The sequence below is a fragment of the Dasypus novemcinctus genome, chromosome 8, assembly GCF_030445035.2.
Source record: "Dasypus novemcinctus isolate mDasNov1 chromosome 8, mDasNov1.1.hap2, whole genome shotgun sequence".
In the NCBI taxonomy this organism is placed as follows: domain Eukaryota; kingdom Metazoa; phylum Chordata; class Mammalia; order Cingulata; family Dasypodidae; genus Dasypus; species Dasypus novemcinctus.
The window spans coordinates 88,394,715-88,416,822 of NC_080680.1; the positions used below are offsets into that span (position 1 = coordinate 88,394,715).

Genomic DNA, 22,108 nt, shown 5'->3' on the forward strand with positions numbered 1-22,108 from the left:
GGGCAAGAAATTGAGCTGCTTAGGCCTAGGTCTGGGCAGCCCCAGAGGCCCGTCAAGGAGCAGGGCTCACAGTGGCCTGCTACTCTCTGGCCAGGCCTGCCTGAGGCCACGCTGCTACGGAGGCTGTCTCCTAGTCTCCCACCAGGTCCCAGGTTGCTGAAGGTCCCCACACCAGGGATGTTAGAATTCAGGGGCAGATCCCGCTGTTCCTTCTGCCAAACATATCTAGACCTGCCCTCAGCCCTAGAAGCCAGCACCTTCTGGCGCCAGGGGCTTGCTCCTTCATTCTATAGCCCCTCATCTGCCCACAAGCGCCCAAGGTGCCCAGGCACTGCCACCAGCAGAACTGAGCCTGCCACACTCCCCCTGCCTGTCCCGCTGTCCAGGAAGACCCCACACTTCTCTCAGAGGCAGGTGGTCCCTGCCTCCCATGCCAGCCTTTCACTGTGGCGACAGGCAGACACGCCTTCAGACCAGCACGTGGAACACCTTTCAGTGGCACCATTGGCCCTTCCCTCCCCCTTTCAGCCCTGCCCTGAGGCTTAACCTTGGAAACCTCTGTACTGTGTCAGAGAAGTGTGAGACACAGGTGTAGCTCTAAATTTCTTGTGGTCCTCCCTTGATATGACTCTGAATTGCTTCTCACAGGGACAGATGGGTGAGAGGGCCCATCTAGAACAAATGGGCCTGGAAGGCAGAGCTGACCCTTGGAAAATGTCTTTTCTTCCCTCCTTCCCTGCACCTCTTTTGGATTCTCCCAGCATTTCTGCCTCCATGCAGAACAAGCTGGGTTAGCAGCCTCAGGAGAGAGGCAACTAGCCCTTCTCTCTTGAAGCCTTCCCCTCCCAGCCTTGGGAAGGTAGCAGCTGCTCTGTCCATGTTCCACCAGCTTGGTTGGGTGGGCTGCATCTGCCTCTCTTCCATGCTCGCCTGCCTGAGCCAGACCCAGGCAGAGCTCAATCGCATTGCTTTACCACCTGGGGCCTGGGTAAATGTCTGTAATTTGGGATGTCACAGAAATACATTTTTGTGCAAAGTGAAGAAGAGCAGAGCGTCTTTTTTGCAGAAGGGATGGACGTTGCTAGCTACCTAGAGTTAGTCAAACAGTGAGGTTAAGGACACAGTCCTCCAGACTACCAAATCTGCCTGAGACTTCTGACTCCAACTGCAAGGAGTTAAGGCCCAACTACAGAGTTAGCAGGAAGAGTCCACACACGATCACCCTCACTCCCACGCCAGCTGTAAGTTCAAGCATTTCCCAAAACTATCCTCAGATTTAGTAACTCACTAGAGGAAGCGGACTTGGCCCAGCGGTTAGGGCGTCTGCCTACCACATGGGAGGTCCAAGGTTCAAACCCTGGGCCTCCTTGACCCGTGTGGAGCTGGCCCATGTGCAGTGCTGATGCGCGCAAGGAGTGCCGTGCCACACAGGGGTGTCCCCCGCGTAGGGGAGCCCCACGCACAAGGAGTGTGCCCCTTAAGGAGAGCCGCCCAGCTTGAAAGAAAGTGCAGCCTGCCCAGGAATGGCTCCGCACACAGGAGAGCTGACACAAGGTGACGCAACAAAAAGAAACAGATTCCCGGTAACACTAAGGATAGAAGCAGTCACAGAAGAACATGCAGTGAATGGACACAGAGAGCAGACAACTGGGTGGGGGGGAGGGGGGTAAGGGGAGAAAAATAAGTCTTAAAAAAAAAAAAGACATAGTGAGACCTAGTACACTCATGGTTATGGTTTATTACACAGAAAAGATACAAAGAATCAGCCAAAGGAAGAGATGCATAGTGTAGAATCTGGGAAGGTTCCAAACACGAAGGGAGGGAGGGGCCAAACTTCTCTTGTCCTCAGGACTCCTTACCCTCCCGGTATCTTATGTGTAACAATACACACCGGATATTGCCAACCTGGGAAGTGTATATGAGCTTCAGTGTCCAGAGATTTTATGTAAACATGCTTCTTCAAGACAAGCATGACTTCACGTAGACATGCTTGAATTACTGACTGACCACGTGGTTGAACTCACACCAGCACCGCCCATCTCCAGAGGTTGGGCTGATACCATGTGAGCCGAGGGGTCCACCATGAGTCATCTTGTTGGCACACACTACCTTATGTTCTGAGGGACCTACTATGAATAGCAAAGACATGCCTAGCCCTGGGGAAATTTCAGTTTAGAGGGCAGCTCCCAGGAATCCAGCGCAAAGGCCAGACCTCTCAGACAAGCCTGCATTCTTTTTTTTAAAATCAATTTTATTGAAATGTATTCATAAACCGTACAATCCATCTAAAGTGAACAATCAATGGCATTTGGTATAATTATAGAGTTGTGCATTTATCACAACTGTGATGAATATCTGATCAATATTAATTCATTTTCACTATTCAAAACCCAAAAATAACAGTAAACAACTAAGGCCACATTTACTATACACTAGGCTGCCTTCTAGGGTCAGAAGAGGCTTGGACCTATTTGAGTAGTGGGCTTGAGTGTGGGTAAATTCTGTGGCTGGGAGGGGGTGTGTTTGTTCAGTTTGAGAGTCCACCCACAGGGCCAGCTGACTGCAGGGCCGGGACAGGTGGCCAAGTTCCCAAAGTGCCTCTTCCCTCTATATTCTTTTTACACCCATGTGCCCAGGCACTGAGGACCTGGCTGGTAGCCAGATGACTGCCCTGGATGACTCAGTCTGGAAGTGAAAATGGATGTCAGTGATGAGATATGAGACACTGCAGGCCGTTGGGGAGGGGGGGCAGGTAAGACGAGTTAGCGGGACAGCTAACAGTGCTCAGGGAGAAAGAGGAGCACATGTCAAGGTGAGAGATGGCATGGTATTCCAGGGGAGGCTTCTCACAAGAGGAAACATTCGAGCTGAATCCAATGAAGACATAGGCTGCCAGGCCTGACCCTTGGAAAGAAAAAATCCAAGGCAGAGGGCCCAGCCAGAAGGGCCTTGCAGGGAGCCCCCTGTGGTGGCAGCACAGTGAAAAAATGAGGGAGGGAGCAGGAGTCAGACGCCAGAGAAGTAGCCATGGCCAAATCGTGGGGTGACCAGATATCCAGCTTTGGCCAGGACAGTTCTAATGTACACCTGTTGTCCCAATGTAACTATTAACAGTGCCCTCCTTTACTCTCAAAGGCATCTCGTTGGAATTATAAATTATCTGGTCTCGTCCTCAGACAATGCCGAGGGTGGGGATTTTATTATCTCTGTGAGGGAAGGCTAGTGGAGGGTTTTAAGCCAGGGAGTGTCAACACCCGATTCAACACATTCCTGCAACCAGAGCGTCTGGCTTCCCTCCCACCCTCCTCTGTGGGGCCATCCCCCCTCTTTGCCTCTGAGCATGGCTCTGGGCCCGGCCTCTCTCTCCTCTGGCTGTGATCCCCACCCCCAGCCTCCTACCTCTGGTCACCTGAGAGAGCTGGGAACAAGGCTTTGCCTTTGATCCTGGTGGGTAGTCCGTGCCTGGGGTGGGCGGGACAAGGGTGGTGTTGGATAGGGGCCTGTCCATGGCAGTTGACATTGTTGCTGAACTCTTCATTTGTAAGCCTGGCCCTGTGCTGTGCTCTATAGACATTCTACTTCTTGCTAAAATCCTCACAGCAACCCATCTTACAGGTAAGAACACTGAGGCTCAGAGAGACTAAATGAATTGCCTCAAAGTTCCCACTGTAAAGGAGGGGAAAACGAGAATTCCCCAGATGAGCTGCAATCTCCTCTCTTAGTGTGCCAACCATTTCCTGGGTCTGGGACACTATCTCCCTCTGCTTTGCCTGGCTAGTTCCTCCTCACACCTTCACAGCACTTACCCACGAGGCTAAAATAGCCTTGTCTTCCTCCTTCATTGGACTGTGAGCAATGTCAAGGCCCCACTCTGGCCCATCACACAGCACAGGGCTTTTCATGTTGAGGTCATTTAAAACTTGTTGGATGAATAGAAGGGAGGGAGGGAGGGTAAGCTGGTCTTTGGAGCATTTGTTACATACAGTCCAGGGTCCAATCCTGTTTCACAGGTAAAGAAATTTTATTTTTCAGGGACCTCAGAGGTGACCCCACCCAAAGGGGGAGAGAAAGTCTAGGTGCTGGTATAGATCAAGGAGGAATGGATGCCAGGCAGATGTGTATCCAGTGCCAGAATAGTGCCTGACTTGTGGAAACTTCAAAATGATTTGTTGAGCAGACAATGTGCACTCAGCACAATCATCAATTGCAATAATCAAGGGAGTAGATGTGGCGCAAGCTGTTGTGCACCTGCTTCCCACATGGGAGGCCCTGGGTTCAGTCCCTGGTGCCTCCTTAAAAAATAATAAGTAAATAAACAAGCAAATACATAAAAATGCCAACTCAGGGAAGCTGATGTGGCTCAGTGGTTGAGCTCCGGCTAACCACATAAGAGGTCCCGGGTTCAAAATCCAGCCCTGATACCTCAAAAAAAAAAAGAAAAAAATTAAGACAGTTGCATGTGATAGCCAGCCGACTCAAACCCCCAAGCTTTATACATCACTGACTAAACGACTGGGAAACCTAGGAGTAGGATCAGCTTCAAGCATAGCTGGTTCCAAGGGATTCAAACAATGTCACTGAGACTGTCTCTCATGCCCTTTCAGTGGTGCCTCTCTCCATATCTCTTTACAGGTTGGCCTCATTTTCTCCTGCCACAGGCTCTCTCCACATTGTCTAAAGAGAGCTACCAATTGCCCTTATAGCCTATCCCCTATGTTTGATCCAAAGCAAGGAATGCCCCTTTCTCAGCATCTATTTAGTAAACCTCATGGAATGATTTTAGTTGGCCCTGCTGAGACACAAGCCCACCACCTAGGACCATGATTGGCCTTGCTGTGTTACTTGCCATACCCTGCCTCCTATTTCCCTATGGAGTGAGGGACTGTCCCACCAGAATCACAGGGGACAGGGAAGGCAGTTCCCTATGAACAACAAATGTCAGAAGGATAGGCTACAGGAGCTGAGTGGGGACCCAGCTGATGGAGGAAGGTGGACACTGGTATCAGTGGGAGATGTGGGTGGAGAGGGAGAGGCAGGAAAGACCCTGGGCACTAGATGATGGGGTTTGGGCAGTGCAACAGGAAGTTTCATCTTAGAAAAGCCTGAAGCCTCAGTTTGGGAAAGTCAGCCTGGCAGGGTATACACGGCGGCTAAGAGCATGGGAAACGCCATTATTCAATTCCTTCCAACCACCTTAGGAGGGGGAACTAGTATCATCTCCCTTATACAGATAGAAAACGGAGCTCAGGAGTCCAGCAACTTGCCCAAGATCACACCGGTAGGAAGAGGCAGTTCTGGGATTTCTGACTGAGCCGTTGAACCCCCACAGCCAGAATCAGTGCACCACAAACCTCCACTTTGTCTTTTCTAATTCCGTTTGCCAATATCTGAGCATGAATATCAGATATAGGGGTTTCACCATGGAGCAGACTCAGCTGCAGTTGAGGCCGCAGTTAACCACATCTTTGAAATGGGCACAACGGCGCGTTCTGGCGTCAGAACAAGCGTCTGGATCATTGCAGCGCCCGGGGAGCTGAACGCATGCGCAAGACTGACCGAGCCGAGACGCACCTACTCCTCGGCTTTCAAAAGTTACCTGGCCGCGGGGCGCCGGGGTTCGCGTAGTAACCGGCTGCGCGCGCGCAGGCCGCGCCCTCAGCCTCTCCAGGCACCTGTTGGCTCGAGGGCCCACTTGCGCGCAGCTGCCACCCAATAGGCAGCCTCCCTGACTCGGCCCAGCCCCGCCCACCGCCCGGATCCGCCAATCCCCGGGTGGCCGCGCCCCCTCCCTCGGAGGGCCCGTCCCCTTGGGCGCGTCTTCCGGGTGGGGCCCCGGGCAGAGGCGATGGCGCCCTGGGCGCTCCTCAGCCCTGGGGTCCTGGTGCGGTCCGGGCACACCGTGCTGACCTGGGGGATCACGCTGGTACTCTTCTTGCACGAGACCGGTGAGCCGGACCCCGCGCGAACCCGGACCCACCCGATCCCGCCTGGCACTTCCGACGTTTGGGACTCCCGGGGTCTCCAGAGATCCCAGGGTCCACGCGGATTCCATCAGCCCCTGAATCCCCCTCCACATTTGTCTCCTTTAGAGCCTGACACCCAGATTATCCCTGATTAGTCCCTGCCAGATGCCCTAGCCCAAGACCCACCCGGTGCCCACCTGATCCGAGGACCAGCTCGAGCCCCAACTTTCCCTGATCCCGGGACCCATCTGCTCCTAATCATAAATTGACTCTCAACCTTCCCTGTCCGTAAAATCCTGACGATCAACTAGATTCAAGATCTGGCTTCCCGCCCACCTCCGTGGCCACTAGCTGCCCAAATTCAAGCTCCCGGCCGCAGACGAGAACATCAGTGAGCTGCCCGTCCCCTCATGCGCCCCTCCACCCTCCTTGCACTCTTAGCACCCACTAGCCCCTACCCCTCCAGGCCTTCACCCCCTGAAGTAGTCTCTACCAAGAGCTTAACCGGCCATATTTGGCCTCCAGGAAAGTTCTCAGGCTTCCCCACTCCCAGCCACCGTGGTCCAGTCCCCACCCCGTCCTCCGTCTGCCAGCCTTTCCTCCCAAGACTTTCGGAAGTCTCCTCAGAGCCTTTGCCCTTCAGCCTAAAGCCTGCTCAGGTCTCCCCAGCAGAAAATGATCCCCTCCCTCCCCAACCTTTCTTCCTTCTCTGCACCCTCTTAGAACCAGGGAACACCACAACTGTCACACTCTGCTAACTGTCCTATGGCCCCTTACTACCTCAGCCCCCCAAGCTCCCCAAACCCTGTCCCCTCCATGGGCGTGAAACCGCTGTACCCTTCCCTGACCTGGGCTCCCCTCCTGTTCCTCTGCAGCTTCTGGGCCTGCCAGCCCCGCCCTCCTCCGTTTTTGTCCCTTGGGCATCTCAGGGATCCGGGAGTCGACCTGGATCCCTCCCTCTCCCTCCACAGCCAGTCAAGTCTGGCTCCTTCGACCTCCGTGTCACCCTCTGTCCATCTTCTCTTCTTCACCCTCCTTGTCAGTGCTCATGTCCAGCCACCCTACTTCCCCCCTGGGCAGGATTCTCTGCCTCCAGAGGGAGGGCTTTCAGAAACATGAGTCTGGCCCTATAGCCCTCCACGGTTCCCACCACCCTGTGGTGAAAGTGCCCTTGGCTTTCTTAGCTGGACCCCAACTTCTCCCTCCTCTATCCTCCGCTGCAGCTGCACCTGACACTCCTTGAACCCCATCTCCAGGCTCAGTCAGAAACACCCTTCCTCACCTCCAACCGCACCCCACCTCTGCGCCCTCCCCTTCCGCCTGCGCCCTGGCCTCACCCTCCTTCTCCTCCTCCGGCTTCTCCAGAGCTGCGGCAATGGGAAGAGCAAGGCGAGCTGCTCCTGCCCCTCACCTTCCTTCTCCTCGTGCTGGGTTCCCTGCTGCTCTACCTGGCCGTGTCGCTCATGGACCCAGGCTACGTGAACGCTCAGCCCCAGCCCCAGGTAACCAGGGGGCCTCTGGGGCCCAAATCCCTTCTACCCAAGGCCCCAGTTAGAGTCTGCATGCCAGCCTCTGGGCTGAGGGCGTTCATGGGACAAAGGAACAGCCAAAACCCCATCCTACCAACGAGGAAATGGCCAAGGCTCAGGGAAGTGACCTGCAAAGGTCACGCAGCGCCCCACAGTCCAGGGCATTGTGCCCCACCTGCTCCCTGCATTCTGCGTGGGATGGGACCCCGACTGTCCAAGCCCTAAACTAAGCTACCCATCAGTGCCTCCCAGGGGAACCCCATCTTCTGTTCCGTCCCTCCACTTTCAGGTGGAGCCCAAGGAAGAGCAGACGGCCATGGTTCCTCAGGCCATCCCCCTTCGGCGCTGCAGATACTGCCTGGTCCTGGTGGGTGATGCAGGGACCCCTGCGGGGAGGACCAGGGGTCAGACTGAGACTCCCTGACCTCTCCTGCCCCAGTGCCCCGGTCCCTGGAGCCGAGCCTGGCTTCACCCCTCCTCCAGGAAGGCCTTCCAGATTCAGACCCCAGCCCCTGGCCTTCACCCCTCCCCTTGCTGATGGGCCCACAGGGGAGCTGACGTTGAGTCTGCGTCCCCTCCACGCCTACAGCAGCCCCTGCGGGCCCGGCACTGCCGCGAGTGCCGCCGCTGCGTCCGCCGCTATGACCACCACTGCCCCTGGATGGAGAACTGCGTGGGGGAGCGCAACCACCCGCTCTTTGTGGCCTACTTGGCGCTGCAGCTGGTGGTGCTTCTGTGGGGCCTGCACCTCGCATGGTAGGCACCGCCGTGTCCCCGGGGCCCGGGCAAGGGGGGCCGCCATGCTCCCAGAGGGGACAGAGTGCCGGGTGTCCCTTGGCTGAGGGAGGCTCCCTCTCGAGGGCCTTACACCCTCTCCCAAATGACCTGCTCACCCCAAGCTCCCCGGGGACCAGGGGAGCAAGAGGCGCCCCTGCCTCCTGCCAGCTCTGGGTGCCCCGCTGCTGCCCGCAGGTCCGGCCTCCGGTTCTTCCAGCCCTGGGGGCTGTGGCTGCGGTCCACCGGGCTCCTGTTTGCCACCTTCCTGCTGCTGTCCCTCTTCTCCCTGGTGACCAGCCTGCTCCTGGCCTCGCACCTCTACCTGGTGGCCAGCAACACCACCACCTGGGAATTCATCTCCTCACACCGCGTCGCCTACCTCCGCCAGCGTCCCGGCAACCCCTTCGACCGCGGCCTGATCCGCAACTTGGCCCACTTCTTCTGCGGGTGGCCCTCGGGGTCCTGGGAGACCCTCTGGGCCGAGGAGGAGGAGGAGGACAGCAGCCAGGCTGCTTAGGCTCGCTGGGAGGCAGGGCCGCCAGCCTGTGCCAGGACACCAGAGCGGCCACACTCGGCAGGGGTCTGCCCTCGAGAGCTGGGGCTCCACACTCCTGCCCACTCCTCCCAGGTCTCAGAGAGAGCTTCAAGTCCGAATCCCTCCAAAGGATGGAGGGAAGGCGGAGGACCAGCGAGCGGCTGGGACTCCTGGTTCCGAGCCCCCCCACCCCCACCCCTGAGCCGAGCTGCCTCCCAGGCACAGTTTTACACAGTTTTACACATTTAATAATCCATCAAGTGAGTCAAATATTAAAAAAACAAAAAACTGTGCCCCCCCCCGTGGCAGCCTTTCTGGTCCAAGTCTCGCTGGGAAGCAGAGGCGGGATGGCGGGAGGGGGAGAGGCAAGCACTTGGCCCAGGAACACTGAGCAGCCCCGTGGCCACCACCCAGAGCCCCAAGTGCAGCCGGGCCTCCCGAACCTGGCACCCAGGTGGCAGACGGGCGGACAAGCAGCAGCTCTAAGAGTGTGGGCGAGGGGTAGCTGGAGATGCGGCAAGAGGCCCTCATAGCTCCAGGAACCGCTCGGACACGAAATCAAAGTCCCAGAAGGCAGCCTGCTGGCGGGCGGTGAGCGGGCTGCGCGGGTCGGGCGGGGTCAGGGCGGGCGGCAACACCGTGAACTCGCGCTCGAAGTAGCGCAGGTCCGCGGGGCCACAGAAGGTGGGCACGAAGGGCGGCCGCACGGTGCGGGCAAGCAGGGCCTGCCAGTCCGTGGTCTAAGAGCAAGGGGAGAGGCACCTGAGGCAGAACAGCAGCCCGGGGGGCGGCCCTCACCTCCCGCGCTGGCAGGGTGCTGGGTGCCATCGCCCCTGGCCACTCACCCTGAAGAAAGGCTGGGTCTTGATCTCCTCGGCATCCTGCTCGCCCGCCCCCAGGCGCCTCTCCGGGGACTTCTGGAGGAGCTGGGGAAGAGGACAGAGCTCCTCTAGAGCATTTGGCCCAGGCACCGCCCACCTTCCCAGGTGCCCCACGCGAGCTGGGCCCCAGCTCCGAGGATGGGGGCAGAGGGCACGCGAGCTGCCTGCCCCAGCCCTGGACCCTGGCCTGCTTACCTTCTGAAGGAGCTCGAGCCCTTGCACTGACAGAAAATGGGGGTACGAGGCATCCCCGTTGACGATGCAGTCGAACACCTCCTCCTCGGTGTCCCCTGGGAACGGGCACTGCGGAGATGGGCACTCAGCAGGGTCCGTGGACCGCCCCCACCCCACCCCAACCCAGGCCGCAGCAGCCTAGGCCCAGTGCTCACCTCTCCCACCAGCATCTCGTAGAGCAGCACACCCAGCCCCCACCAGTCCACTGCACGTGTGTAGGCCTCCTGGGTCAGCACCTCCGGAGCCAGGAACTCCGGGGTGCCACAGAAGGTGCTTGTCCGGTCCCCAAAGCCAATCCCTGTGAAAACGACGTCCAGACCAGCTGCCCGTAGTGTGTGCCCCATTCGCAATAACCTCTGGTTCCAAGAATCAACGGCCAGCCCTGCGCCCCCACGTACTGGACCCCACACCAATCTCGTGACGATGAGGAAGCGCCATCTCAGAAAGCCAAGCTCACACGCAGAAAGCAGAACCCAATTCCTTCTCCAGCCGGGCCCACAGGCTTCCCCTCTCTGGCCACGGCAAGCTGGGGCTCGCCTCAGGCTGGGAAGGAAATGCCGAGCTACTGCCCAGCTACTGCCTAGAACGAGGGCCAGGGCGGGGGAGCTAGGGCATCAGTGGGTGGAAAGGAGATTGTCTGGGAGATGCCACTTGCCCACTGACCTGGGCTGGATAGGCAAGCCGGGACATGGGATCCTGGATAGGCAGCACCCACCTTCCTTGCAGAGCCCAAAGTCTGCGATCTTCAGGAAACCGTGGGCATCCAACAGGAGGTTATCCAGCTTCAGGTCCCTGAAGGCAAGGAGAGCACTCAAGGGGCTGAGAAGGAACAGTAACCCCCCACCCCCAAGCAGTACCTCCACTCCCGCCTCCCCTCCCCGCCCTCAGCATCTCTGGGGCAAAAGGTACCTGTAAATGATCTTCTTCTCATGTAGGAACTGCAGCCCCAGGACCACACAGGCCAGGTAGAACCTGGGGAGTGGAGTGAGGAGAGTTCTGGCCAGGACTGCGAGGGGCTGTATGGGAAGGCACCAGGCCCTGGATGTTCCAGCCAGGATCTGGTGTGGGTGAGACTGGACGAGCCTCAGGCCCAGGCTGGGGGGTCCCCTCCAGGTGACTCTCCCAAGGCTGCTGTGGCTACCCTTCCTGGGCTCCTAAGTTGTAGCACAGGCTGTGATAGGTGCTCTACACACCTTATTCTCCCAGCAGCCTCTCTGGGTGACACTCATCATGCCTGATTTTCAGGTGAGGATCTGAGGCTCCAGGTAAGTGACCTGCCCAGGGTCACATAGCTAGTGGCAGAGCTCACCTGCAACCCCAGTTCTTTCCCACTCCAGAGCCTGTACTGCTCTGTACTGTGTACTTACTGCTCACCAGTCCCTGTGCTGGACAATTTATAAATGCTACTCTCGTCTATGTAACCATTCTATAAAACAGATACCATTAGCCCAATTCACAGCTATGTAAACTGAGGACCAGTGGGGTACCAAACCCTATGCAAACTGGAGCCAGGGTTTGAACCAAGGCCTCTTTGACCCCATGCTTTTCTTGACGAAGGGGGCCTGGCATAGCGAACCAGGGCACCTGCTGGCTGAGGCAGGCTGGAGGGCTGGGAACCCACCGGGCCTGGGGCTCAGGGAAGACGTCCTCATGGATTTGCATCATGAGGTCACCGCCGGGCGCAAACTCAGTCACGAAGCAGGCGTGGCTGGGGGTCTGGAAGCAGGCAAGGAGGGAGAGCAGAAAGGGGTGCCCCGCGCGGCCCACAGCCTCCAGGATCCGCTTCTCGCAGTACAGGCTGCAGGGGAGGGTGCGGGTCTTAGAGGGAGGAAAAAACTCTGCTGGCCGCGCTCTGCCACCCACACGACACCCCTCGCCCATGACTCTCCAAAGTGCCAGGCAGGTAGTGGTAGCTTCTATGTAAATGAGGGCTCCAGCGGGTCACCGAACCCACGAAACCACCACTGTCCCCGCGTTACAAATGTGGAGACTGAAGTGCAGAGCAAAGAGGCCACCTGCCTAAGGACACACAGTTACTAATCATAGGTCTAAAAAGAGAAAGCAAGCCTGGCTGGCCCCAGGGCCTGCAGCCTCAGGCCTCACTGGGACACCTCTCCAGCGCCCCACAGCCTTCACTGACTCTGGGATGCCGGCAGTCCGGGCCCAGGTGCCTGGGGAAGGCCCGGCAGCCCCCACTGGCCCGGCCACACACCTCTCTACCTCGTCCCGGCTGAGCACCTCCTGCTTCTTCAGCGCTTTGATGGCGTAGTACTTCCCTGTCCCCTTGAACTGGACCAGGAGGACCTGGGGGCCAGAGAGAGGCTCGACCCCAGCTGGGCAGTGCAGTGCAGGCCCCGGAGCCTCCAGCCCCTACCCGCTTGCCCCACAGAATCCCAGTGTCCTCCTGGCTGACGTGCTGGGGCCTGCCCACCCCCGTCCATGGCATGCCCCTCAGCCCACTACCTTCCCAAAGTGTCCCCGGCCCAGCACAGCCAAACAGCGGAAGTCCCGAAGCTGGGGGGGGTTCCTGTAAGAGAAAGGGGGCAGGGGGAAGCCCCTAGGACAAGTGCTGGCTCCAGGTCCTCCACGCCGGGTCCCAAGCTGTCCCCACCTTTGGGGCGCGCAGAGGAGGGGATGAAGGGCCCACAGTGGGGGCTCCTAGACAACAGCCTCCCGGCGTCTGGGATACAGCTGGAGCTCAACAAGGTGAGCTCAGCAAGTTAAAGCACGTGAGCGTGAGCCAGTGAGGACACCGGGAGCTGCAGACTGGTGACCGGAGGGATATAGAAACACTCAAGCAAGTGGCTGAACTGCTTGAGCACACACCCGGGGCTGACCGAGCTACCTGGTGGGCGAGGCTGCTGGAGATGGCGCGAGTCTGGCCCAGGGCTCCACGTGGGGGCGTTTGGTGCGCTGTGAGGGCAGAGGGCGCTCAGGGCCAAGTGGCTTCCTTCCCTCTCCTAGTCCCGCGCCACCCCGGCAGCCCTCGAAGGCTACCAGCTCTGCCCTTCCCCCTGCCCCTCACCGGAATCTCCTCAGGGGTGGGCTGCTGGGGTAGATAGAGGCGTGGGGGCTTGGGAGGGGGCTTCATCTCTTCGCCCACGGGGACCTTCCTGGGCGGGACATTACTGTGGGGAAGAAACAGACGCATGACTGGGCACAGGCAGATGGAAGGGCTGGTGGGGACAGACACACAGCCATGCAGAGAGACAGACAGAGAGGGTTGATGGAGAGCAATGGGGACAAAAGGACAGCACAGGCTTAGAGAGAGGTGGGCCCACAGAAAAGCAAGCAGTCTGGGGTGAGGGGCTCCTCACCTGGGGGAGGTGGGGCTAGTGGACCCCCGGGGTGTGGCTGGGGTCTGGGGGCAGCCTCTAGGGGGGCTGATGGTGCTTGGGGAGCTGCAGGGGGGCAGCAGGCTCATGACCAAGCGCCCCCAGGCCGCCATGCTGAGGTTCATCTGGGATGCCCTCAGGAAGTCCTGGCCTGAGGGAAAAAGTGGAGGGCTCAGACCCTGAGAACTGACCGCCCCAGCCCCGCTCCCTCCTCACACAGCCCTCACCCCCTCCACACCTCTGCGTTTAGAGAAAATTCGTTTCTGCCTCTGTAGGCGTGGCCTCCTCTCAATGACAGGGTCACAGAAGGTCACCTGTGGGGTCAGAGGTCAGAGCTGAGGACCAGCCCCCCCATCCCGTTTGCCACCTCACCTCGGCCTCCAGTGTCCCAGCCTGAGCAACCAATGCCAAGGAATGCAAGAGCTAGAAGGGCCCAGAGAGATGGACCTGAGGCCCTCCTTGGCACCAGTGGAGAAACTGAGGCTCAGAGAAGAGGTGTATGTCCAGGGTCACACATGAGGCAGGGGCAGAGGCAGGACAAGGACACAGACCTCCAGACTCCCATGAAGTGCTCTTCCCACTGCCCCTCCAAGAGGGGCTGGGAATCCTCAGACACTCCCGGAGACCCCGTCCCTCTGGGCCTCAGTTTCCACACCTCTGAGTGGGTGAATCACAGTCCCGAAGGCTCTTCTAGCTCTGACGGACGCAGGGCCTGAGAGGTCACAGGCCAGGGGATAGTGAGCACCTGGGCAAAGAGCAGCCCCTGTGGCACCAGGCTGAGCGAGAGCTGGTGACAGGCATTGTCCAGGAAGTCCTCGAGCCTCAGAAAGGCCACACCACACAGCTGCCGCCAGTCCCGCCAACGTACCCCGATCTCCAGCTCACGGGCCTACAGTGGGGGAGGGCCGGGGTTGGAGGGTGCCGCAGCACCAGCCCCGAACTGCTCAGCCTCACCCCGCGGCCAAGGTCACCCCTGACCACACAAGGCCAGCCTTACCCGCTCCAGGGGGATGACAAACGTCTGGTCCCAGGAATGCCCGGCCACTGGCCCCCAGCCTGTCTGGCCCACAGTGCGGTTGTCCACCTTCAGCACAGCCAACACCTCACCTGCAGGGCCAGAGTTGGGGCTCAAGGCAGGCCGTATGCAGGGGATCCCTTGCCGCTCCCCACAGCTCCCTTCAGCCCCCTACTCACTGGCCAGCTCGCCCCCGCCACGCGGCTTGGCCCGGGCCCGAAGCCAGCCCTCGGAGAGGCCGCCAGCCAGGGCGGCCGCCGGAGAACGTCCAGGCACAGTGGTCAGCAGCTGCTCACAGCCCACTAGCTGGACCTGCAGCGTCCCTGTGGGGAGGCACAGGAGTAGGCCATTGTCAGGTGCCACCCCCCACCACCACCACCAGCAGGCCCTGAAACCCCAGGAAAGCCATCCTCTCCTGGAGGTGGCTGAATCCAGACCCCAACCTGATTAGGCCTTGGCAGCCACCTGTCATCCTCGGGGCAGCCCAGCTGGCACCCCTCCTGAGCACCCCATATACTGGGGGAGAGGGGCCATTGGTGGAGCTGGAGGCCCAGGCCTCAGCCCAGGCCACACACAGCCGCAGTACATGATGAGATGCCCAGGGATTGGGCCTAGAAATCGCCATGGCAAGGACAAGAGCTTGGATCAGAGAGCAAGAGGCCTGGTTTCCTGTCCCACTTCCTCCCTAGACCTCAGTTTCCCCATCTGTACTGTAGAGACAAGTCCCAGCTCTGCCCCACCTCCCACAAGAGGTGCAGAATGTGCTTTGCCAACCAAGCAGGTCCATTCTTAGGGCCACTGGAGTTTTGTCTCTCAAAGGGTAGAAGAAGCAGTAGGAAGCAAGCAGTTCTTGAGGACATGAACTGGGCTCATGTGCACAATTTAGGGTGTCCAGGCCTGGGGGTTACACTCAGAGAGACCTTGTAAACCAAGGCAGGTGCCCAGGATGGGAAGATGATCTTAGGAAAAATGGCTGGAGGACTTGGGGTGTTTAGCCGGGGGACAGGCTATAAGGTGGCCCCAAACAGTTGACCTGAAGGCCTTTTAATATGCTGTCCCCTCTGCCTTCCCCACCTAGTCTACAACTCCTGCCTGTACTTCAAGACCAAGCTCAGATGCCACCTCCTCCAGGAAGCACTCCCAATTCCCCCAGGCCAGGGGAGAGTTCCCATCCAGCCCCGTGCTTTCCCTTCTCGGCCCCCTGCACACTCCCCTCCCTCAGGGCTGGGCTCTCCTGTTCCAGCTGTATCCCAGTGGGGACTCTCAGGGCCCAGTACAAAGTCAGTGCTCTCAGATTATTTGCTCATTGCAATTCCACTGCTGCTTCAAGGAGACAGATCTCAGTTCTAGAAGAAAGAACTTCCTAATAGTCCAAGTTGCCCGGGACTGGGACAGGCACGCAAGGCCCCCAGGGCTATAAGCTCCCAACACCAGCGCTTTAACCAGCATCCTGTCACCAATGAAAAGAACAGCAACATTGACCAAGTGCTGACCGTGCCACGTGCTATATCCTAGGGTGTCACATCCAGCAGTTCACGGCTCTGCACAGCAGCCCTACCCGCTGAGGTCCAGAGAGGTATCAGTTACCAGGATTGGAACCCAGGGACACTGGACTCCAAAGTTCTTCCCCACCATGCTTCCGGGTCCTCCCCCCTAGCAGCGGAACGCTCGGAAGGGAGAGGGAACGCTGGGGCTACCTGTCACAGCAGTGGGCTTCACAAGTACCCCTGAAGGCTGCGGGTTCCCGGGCACGGCAGCCCGCAGCTCCCGGGCCACCCTGCCACGCAGCGGGTGGGCAGGAGGCAGTCCCTCCAGCAGCTGCTCCAAGGCCAGCCGCAGGAGGTCTAGCTTCTGGGAGGACTCCTGGAGCTGGGCCTGAGCCTGCAGGAGGGGAGACGGGCAGGCACAAGCCCGTGGGGCATCTGGGAGGGGAGCAGGGTAGCCCAGGCCACCTTGAGTGCCCTCCCTGCTTCCTCGCTCCCACTCCCAGCCAGCCCACCAGGGGGGTCTCCCACCTCTGCAGAGGGTGCTACGGGAGGAAGCAGACCCTCCGAGGGGAGCAGGAAGGGGAGGGGGTCACGGTCTGACCTCGGCCAGCGCCTTGCGGTCCTGCGTCCGCTGGCTGCCGAGCAGCTTCACCACGTTCTTGGCACCCTCGGCCACGGCAGCCTCGATCCGCAGTCGATGCCGCAGCTCCTCGGCTTGCAGCTCAGGACCTGGGGAGGAAGGAGGGGTCGGGCAGGATCCCTCCGGGTCCCCGAGGCCCACACTGTTCTCTGTCCCACCCTCCCCCACTTCTCAAGTCCTCACCTGGCTCAGGGGACCCACTGGCCTCCAGGCTGCTGATTTTCATCCGCAGCAAGGCCACCTTCAGCTGGCTGTCCCGCAGCATCTGCTGGGCAGCTGCCAGGAGCTTCCTCTCCTACGGGGCCACAGCATAAGCCCCATTGAGTCCAGGGCTGGGCCAGAGCCTCCTCCCTCAAACCAGACCAGGGCTGGGGGTGTCAAGCCTGCCCATCAGATCAGGGCCAGAGTCAGACTTTCCCCGTCAGCTGGTGCTAAGCCTCCCCGTAGCCCGCGGTCTGGGGCCCAGCTCCCTCCATCACGCTGGGAGTTGGGCCTTTGCATCAAGGCTGGGCCTTCCCTACCTGGACTGGGACTTGCCCTTAGGGTGCGCTGTGTAAGACTAGGGGTAGGAGCCATGCCTGCCCCACCCACCTGGAATCTGGGGCTCCACCTCCCCCATCAGAACAAGGGTTGAGACTGTCTCCCCTATGGGGTCAAAGGCTAGGCTGCATTTCCCTATCAGAACAGGGGCAATAGCGGCACCTCCCCTAATAATTGAGAGCCATGCCTCTCCCACTGGATTGGAGGCTGGGGCTTTGCCTCCCCATCCGACTTCAGGGGCCTTACCTTGGGGGTGCCACTGGCATACGTGTGGGTCATATTCTCGGCCCCCTGCTTTACCTTCAGCTCCACCTGCAGCTGCCTCTGTAGAGCCTCCAGGTGCCGAGCCCTTGGCTGTTCTGCCCGTGGGCAGGGTCCTGAGGCAGCAGATTCTGTTGGCAGGGAATGCAGGGCACATGAGCCCCTTACCAGAGCCAGAGTCCACCCTGTCCCCACATCTCCCCCCCCCCGGGAGCCCAGTGTTCTTCTCTCCCCTCCAATGGGGCATCGGCAGGGGATATCCTGAGGAAGCTCCCAAAGGTGGGGCGGCCTGTGTGGGGCCACGCAGTGGTCAGCCCGTGCTGCCTCTCCTGAGGGGGGCTGCTCAGATCCCTCACTCACCAGCCGGGCCAGGCCCGGGGCCGGGCAACTGGATGCGGGCATGCAGCTCCCGCAGCTCCCCATGCAGCTGCTCCAGGCGGCGGTTGGAGGAGCGCAGCAGCTGCTGCACGTGGCCCAGGTGGCGGCGGTCTGTGGCCACACGACGCAGGTTTTCCACGCCTTCCTTGATCTTCAGCTCCTTCTGGATGGCCCGGCGGATCAGCTCTTTCTCGTCCTCTGGGGGCCGCTGGCCCACCCCAGGCTGCAGAAGGACAGAAAGGAGTCCTGCCAGGCAGCCCCTGCCGTGGCCTCTTGTTCACCACAAGTGGGCACAGAGAGGGAGTGGACGGCGGCCGGGCCTGACACGGGGTTTGGGGAGCTTCTCTGACCTTAGAGCTCAGTAGCCCTGTGCCACTTATTCAGCCCCTGCTCCTGTCCTCTGCCCTTCAGAAGAGAAGGCGGAGGAAGGAACAACTTGCTGATGCTTATGTGTTTACTGGGTGCCAGGTTCTTTTCTAAGTTTTACATAAATTAACTCACTTAGTCTTTAAAGCAACCCCAAGGTAGGTGCAGTTATAATCCCCATTTTACAGATGAGGAAATAGATGCAGAAAGGTCAAGTAACTTCCCTGAGGTTGGTCACAACCCACAGAAAGAGATGCCACCATCTCCTGGGTCCCAGTCTCTCCCTGTCAAGCAGCTTAATCAGGCTGTTTTCTAAATCTGGGTACCAGAGTTAGATGGGAAAAGAGGCTCAGCGCTGAGAAGGGAGTCTCCGAAGATCACACAGAGAGGGCAGCTGGAGGCCTGAGTAGAAGCCTAGGCTTGCTCTCCTGATGTCCCCATGCTACAGGTGCCAAAGCAGGGGCACAGAGAGGAGCTGAGGACTCCAGGGGCCCACTCCCAGCTCAGCTCCTGGGAGGAAGTAGGAGTCTCTCTCACTACTTTACCCCAGGCTGGAACAAGGAAAAGGAAAACTTTCTTCCCAGGGGCCATTTCAAACTAATCAGTGCCAAAGCTGTCCTCAGCCCAGAGTAGTCTGTGATGCCTTCCCGTGGACTTTTACGGGGCCCCAGGCCCCTCGCCTTACCTCTCTGCTCTCCATCTCCTGAGCCCAGTGGGAGGGGTGGCCACCCCAGCCTCAGGGACTCTCACCCCAGGCTTTGCTGGGCCAGCTGGGCTGGCTGTCAGAGGGCAGGGGCGAGGCTCAGGAAATCCTTTGACCGCCCTAGGCGAGAGGGCCAGAGCCAAAAGCCTGAGCAAACAAAGATCCCATGGAACTGGGGGCCCGGCCACCGGGGTCCTGAGTCACCCAGACGCCACTGGGCGGAGGTTGGCAGGAAATCGGAAAATGTGTACAAGTCACTGCTGGAACAGGCAGCCAGACCTCCGGAGGAAGGGGGGAGGAGGAGGTGACTGCAGGCCTGAGGGCTCCCTAAGCGATCCAAGGCTCGACTATATCGCAAAGGGAACACAAACCCCACAGCCCTGTCTGCTCTGGGCTGGATTGGCCCCAAGTATACACACACCCCCTTTCTGCTCTGAGCTGGGATCGCATCTTGTACACCCTTGTGCCCTCTTATTTCTTCTGGGCCAGGACACCTCCCCCCCCCCCCGCCCTTACAGACACACACAGCCTTGGCCCCTCTGCCCACGTGCACGCATTGCACGGAACCCGCTCCCTCCGCGCTCGAAACTGGAACGCTCTGTGTACCACGCGGTTCCCGCCCCGCGCGGCCGAGGCCCCGCCCCCTCGCGTACGCACACCCCGCCTGCCTCGTGTGCTCTGCGCAGGAGCCCCCAGAAGCGCGGATAGCCCCCCACCCTGAGCACACAGCCTTCTCCCACCGGGACCCTCCCCATGTGCACACACGGGCCTCCCTTTGCTGTCCCAGGCCAGCGCCCCCCGGCCTTAGCTTCCGCCTGAAGAAGAGGTTTTGGGAAGATCTGGCGCCCACCCTGGCGCCCCTCGCCGCGGATTCAGACGAGCTCGTCAGCCGGCCTGAGGAGGGGTTCTGAGTCAGCCTGAAGCTCATTTGGGGACGTTTCCCAGAGGCCTGACCCCAGCCCTCAGGTCTTCCCTGCGAAGGTGCGGCAGGGATCCGGGGCGCGCGGCGGGGTTGGGGTGGCGGGTTTGGGGGGCAGGGCGTGGGGAAGCGGCCGAGCCTGGAGCGCGCGGTGCGAGCGAGGCTTTCGCGGCCCCCCCGGCCCCCGGCCGCAGCCGGCGCTCTCCCCGCGCCCTTCACCTGCGGCGGCGCCCCCACCTCCATGGCGCCGCTCGGGCCCTTCTGGCCTCCGGGCCCCTCCTCTCGACCACTCCGGTTCCGGAAGCCCCTCCGCCAGGACTTTCAAACTTGAAACTTCCCGGGGAGCGGCGCCCGAGACGCGGGATCGGGCGCCCCCTCCCGAGATCCGCGGGCGCGCCCTGGGCCTCGGGACCAGCGCCGCCTCTCGGCCGCGCCGCTCGGCGCCCGGATTCCTCTCCTGAACTCCGAGGCCCCGGGGCCTCGCCCGCATCCGAAATTCCGCTGGATCCGGGACCCAGCACCCTCTCTTGCCGCCCACAGTTCCCGCTCTGACCCTGACCCCGCCAAAAGCCAGGTGGAGGCAGAAGTCTGTGGCGTGGAGGGCAGCCCTGGTGGGGACTACCCGCTGCCGCCCGGTCGCCACGTCGGGGTCGCAGCCTGCATCGGGTTCACAGCTCTTCCTCCGTGCTCTGCCAGGACCCCGCTTCCGCCCCTAACGCGCTGGGTCCCCTGGGTCAAGTCCCTCAGTCTCTCTGGGTCTCCGCTGTCGTGTAAAATGGGTTAATCCCAACCCCGCCGACATCACGGAATGGTTGTCCCTTTCTAGGAGATATTAATCACTCTAAGAACGAATGTCGAAAAAAGTTAAACCTTACCCAAAGAAAATACAGAGGAAAGAACCAGTCTCTTGGCTCCCACCATTTAACCTGACAGCTTTGAGGTGCAGCCAGAGCCACTGTTCCACTTGTGCACTAGAGTCCATCTAAACAACAGAAGAAAAGCCTTTACATCTTATGAAAGACATCCTCAGGAAGTGCTTGCTTACTGGTCTGCATGATTTGCACTGGTATTGGCTTGCCTGTCTGGTTCTTTATTGCCTAGTCTAAGGCCTTTTCCCCACTGCTGGGCATACTGTGCTTATGAACACTTCATGCCAGGTCTTCACCAGGAGATTCATCCAAGGAACTGAAAAGAAAAGCTACTTTTAAAAACTTTTAACAAGTTAGGAAGGATCGAAGATATCAAGAGCAGCTTATTTGCTGATGTGAAACAGGTGCCCTCCAGTGCTTTCACTGAAGGAAACCTTGTCAGTTCCACTTTGCTCTGACCACCTCCCTCACAATGGACTGGAAAGAACTTGGCAAGCCATGGATAGTCCCGGGTTATTCTGCAATTGAAAATCAAAATGTCATCAACAGGGAGTGGAGGTGGCTCAAAGAATTAGGCACCTCCCTCCCACATGGGAGGCCCCAGGTTCGGTTCCCAGTACTTCCTAAAAAGAAGACAAGCAGATAGCAAATGCAAACGAGGGGGGAATCAATAAAATCTTAAAAAAAAAAGTCCTCAATATATGCAGAAGCAACGGGACATGCCCGTCCAGATTTTGTAGAGGCAAACTATTTACACATACCAATTACTGAGCATTAGACATTAGGACAAACACCCGGCACGTTGAGCACATAGACTCTTTAAAATGGAGGTGACTATCAAGGGGCCCAGAGCAGAATGTTAACTACCCATAATTTAGAAGTAAAAAGACTCTCAGCTTCTGACTCCAATTCAAAGGTTTGAGAAAAACCCATGTTTCTAATTAGCAAACTCCCCCTTTCAAGGAATTCCAATAGTACAGCAAACAGCCCAACCAAAAATACTAATTACCATTTTTTAAAATGTATTTGAATTGATGGGTGAATGTCACTTTGGAAAGCCAAATGAGTACCTGAATCAAGTAACTCCATAGATGGATATTTGTTTCTCATCTCCAGGATCATTTATTTACCCTGAGCCAGAAAGCTGAATTATGTGAAGTCAAGATAGTTTGCTGTGATGTGTTTCACTGCCTCACGTATCACACTTGACGGAAAGTAGATGAGAAGTAACCGTGTCCACTCACCTCTCCTTCCTAACGCACACAGGATGGGCAAAAACAAAGCTTCCATGGCCTCCAGGGTGAAAACTACAGGAAAGCTAAGTTCTGGGCTGAAGAAAGTCTGAGCAGATAACTACTTTACCTGTTTGATGGTGATGGTTAATTTATGGTATTGAAATTCTTAGGAAAATTGAAGTTCATGTTCAACATCCAGTCCAGTAGATAGTGAATAGTGCAAACTCTCTACCTAATTGGGTGTTAAAAGGCTGTATAAACATTTGACCTGAAAGGAACCTAAAACTTTCTGGCAGGTTATATAATGAAACCCCTTTCCATACACAGTTGTAGGGTTTTTGTTTTTTCTTTCTCAGTTTTGGAAGCATCAGTCCATTTAGATTTGCCTCCCTTGGGTAGTCTGAGTACACCTCACCAATCAAGTTGACACACCTCCACTCC

The 22,108-nt window shown here is 58.5% G+C and overlaps 2 protein-coding genes across 5 annotated transcripts; one reads left to right on the forward strand and one right to left on the reverse strand.

Annotated features, from left to right (window-relative positions):
• The first annotated feature begins 5,792 nt into the window (after positions 1-5,792).
• Positions 5,793-8,932, forward strand: ZDHHC12 (zinc finger DHHC-type palmitoyltransferase 12). Its single transcript, XM_004476452.4, has 5 exons — positions 5,793-5,945; positions 7,329-7,465; positions 7,782-7,859; positions 8,082-8,248; positions 8,465-8,932. Exons 1-5 carry the CDS (start codon positions 5,846-5,848, stop codon positions 8,784-8,786), a joined length of 804 nt encoding a protein of 267 aa, XP_004476509.1. The 5' UTR covers positions 5,793-5,845; the 3' UTR covers positions 8,787-8,932.
• A 97-nt stretch (positions 8,933-9,029) lies between these two features.
• PKN3 (protein kinase N3) lies at positions 9,030-19,924 on the reverse strand. 4 transcript variants are annotated; one of them, XM_058302293.2, is made up of 23 exons: positions 19,801-19,924; positions 18,627-18,791; positions 17,558-17,798; positions 17,183-17,328; positions 16,580-16,691; positions 16,358-16,485; positions 15,967-16,150; positions 14,449-14,592; positions 14,252-14,361; positions 14,000-14,143; positions 13,493-13,568; positions 13,237-13,405; positions 12,945-13,047; positions 12,765-12,832; positions 12,383-12,446; positions 12,132-12,223; positions 11,541-11,717; positions 10,829-10,891; positions 10,635-10,711; positions 10,075-10,217; positions 9,881-9,988; positions 9,650-9,730; positions 9,030-9,544 (listed from the first exon to the last, which is right to left on the reverse strand). In XM_058302293.2, the coding sequence occupies exons 2-23, from the start codon at positions 18,639-18,641 to the stop codon at positions 9,332-9,334; spliced, it is 2,658 nt and encodes an 885-aa protein (XP_058158276.1). In that variant the 5' UTR covers positions 18,642-18,791; positions 19,801-19,924; the 3' UTR covers positions 9,030-9,331. The 4 variants fall into 4 exon arrangements, with proteins under 4 accessions (XP_058158276.1, XP_004476512.2, XP_004476510.2 ...); XM_004476455.5 differs by lacking the exon at positions 18,627-18,791; XM_004476453.5 differs by lacking the exon at positions 18,627-18,791 and having other exon boundaries at positions 19,783-19,924.
• Between the last annotated feature and the right edge of the window lie 2,184 nt (positions 19,925-22,108).

Coding starts and splice junctions, on each gene's coding strand:
- ZDHHC12 (XM_004476452.4), top strand. CDS start 5,846: ATGGCGCCCTGGGCGCTCCTCAGCCCTGGGGTCCTGGTGCGGTCCGGG. Junction 5,946..7,328: donor ACTCTTCTTGCACGAGACCG/GTGAGCCGGACC, acceptor CGGCTTCTCCAG/AGCTGCGGCAATGGGAAGAG. Junction 7,466..7,781: donor ACGCTCAGCCCCAGCCCCAG/GTAACCAGGGGG, acceptor CTCCACTTTCAG/GTGGAGCCCAAGGAAGAGCA.
- PKN3 (XM_004476453.5), bottom strand. CDS start 19,806: ATGGAGGTGGGGGCGCCGCCGCAG. Junction 16,692..17,182: donor ATGCCAGTGGCACCCCCAAG/GTAAGGCCCCTG, acceptor GTGGCCCCGTAG/GAGAGGAAGCTCCTGGCAGC. Junction 10,218..10,634: donor CTTTGGGCTCTGCAAGGAAG/GTGGGTGCTGCC, acceptor TCGTTTTCACAG/GGATTGGCTTTGGGGACCGG.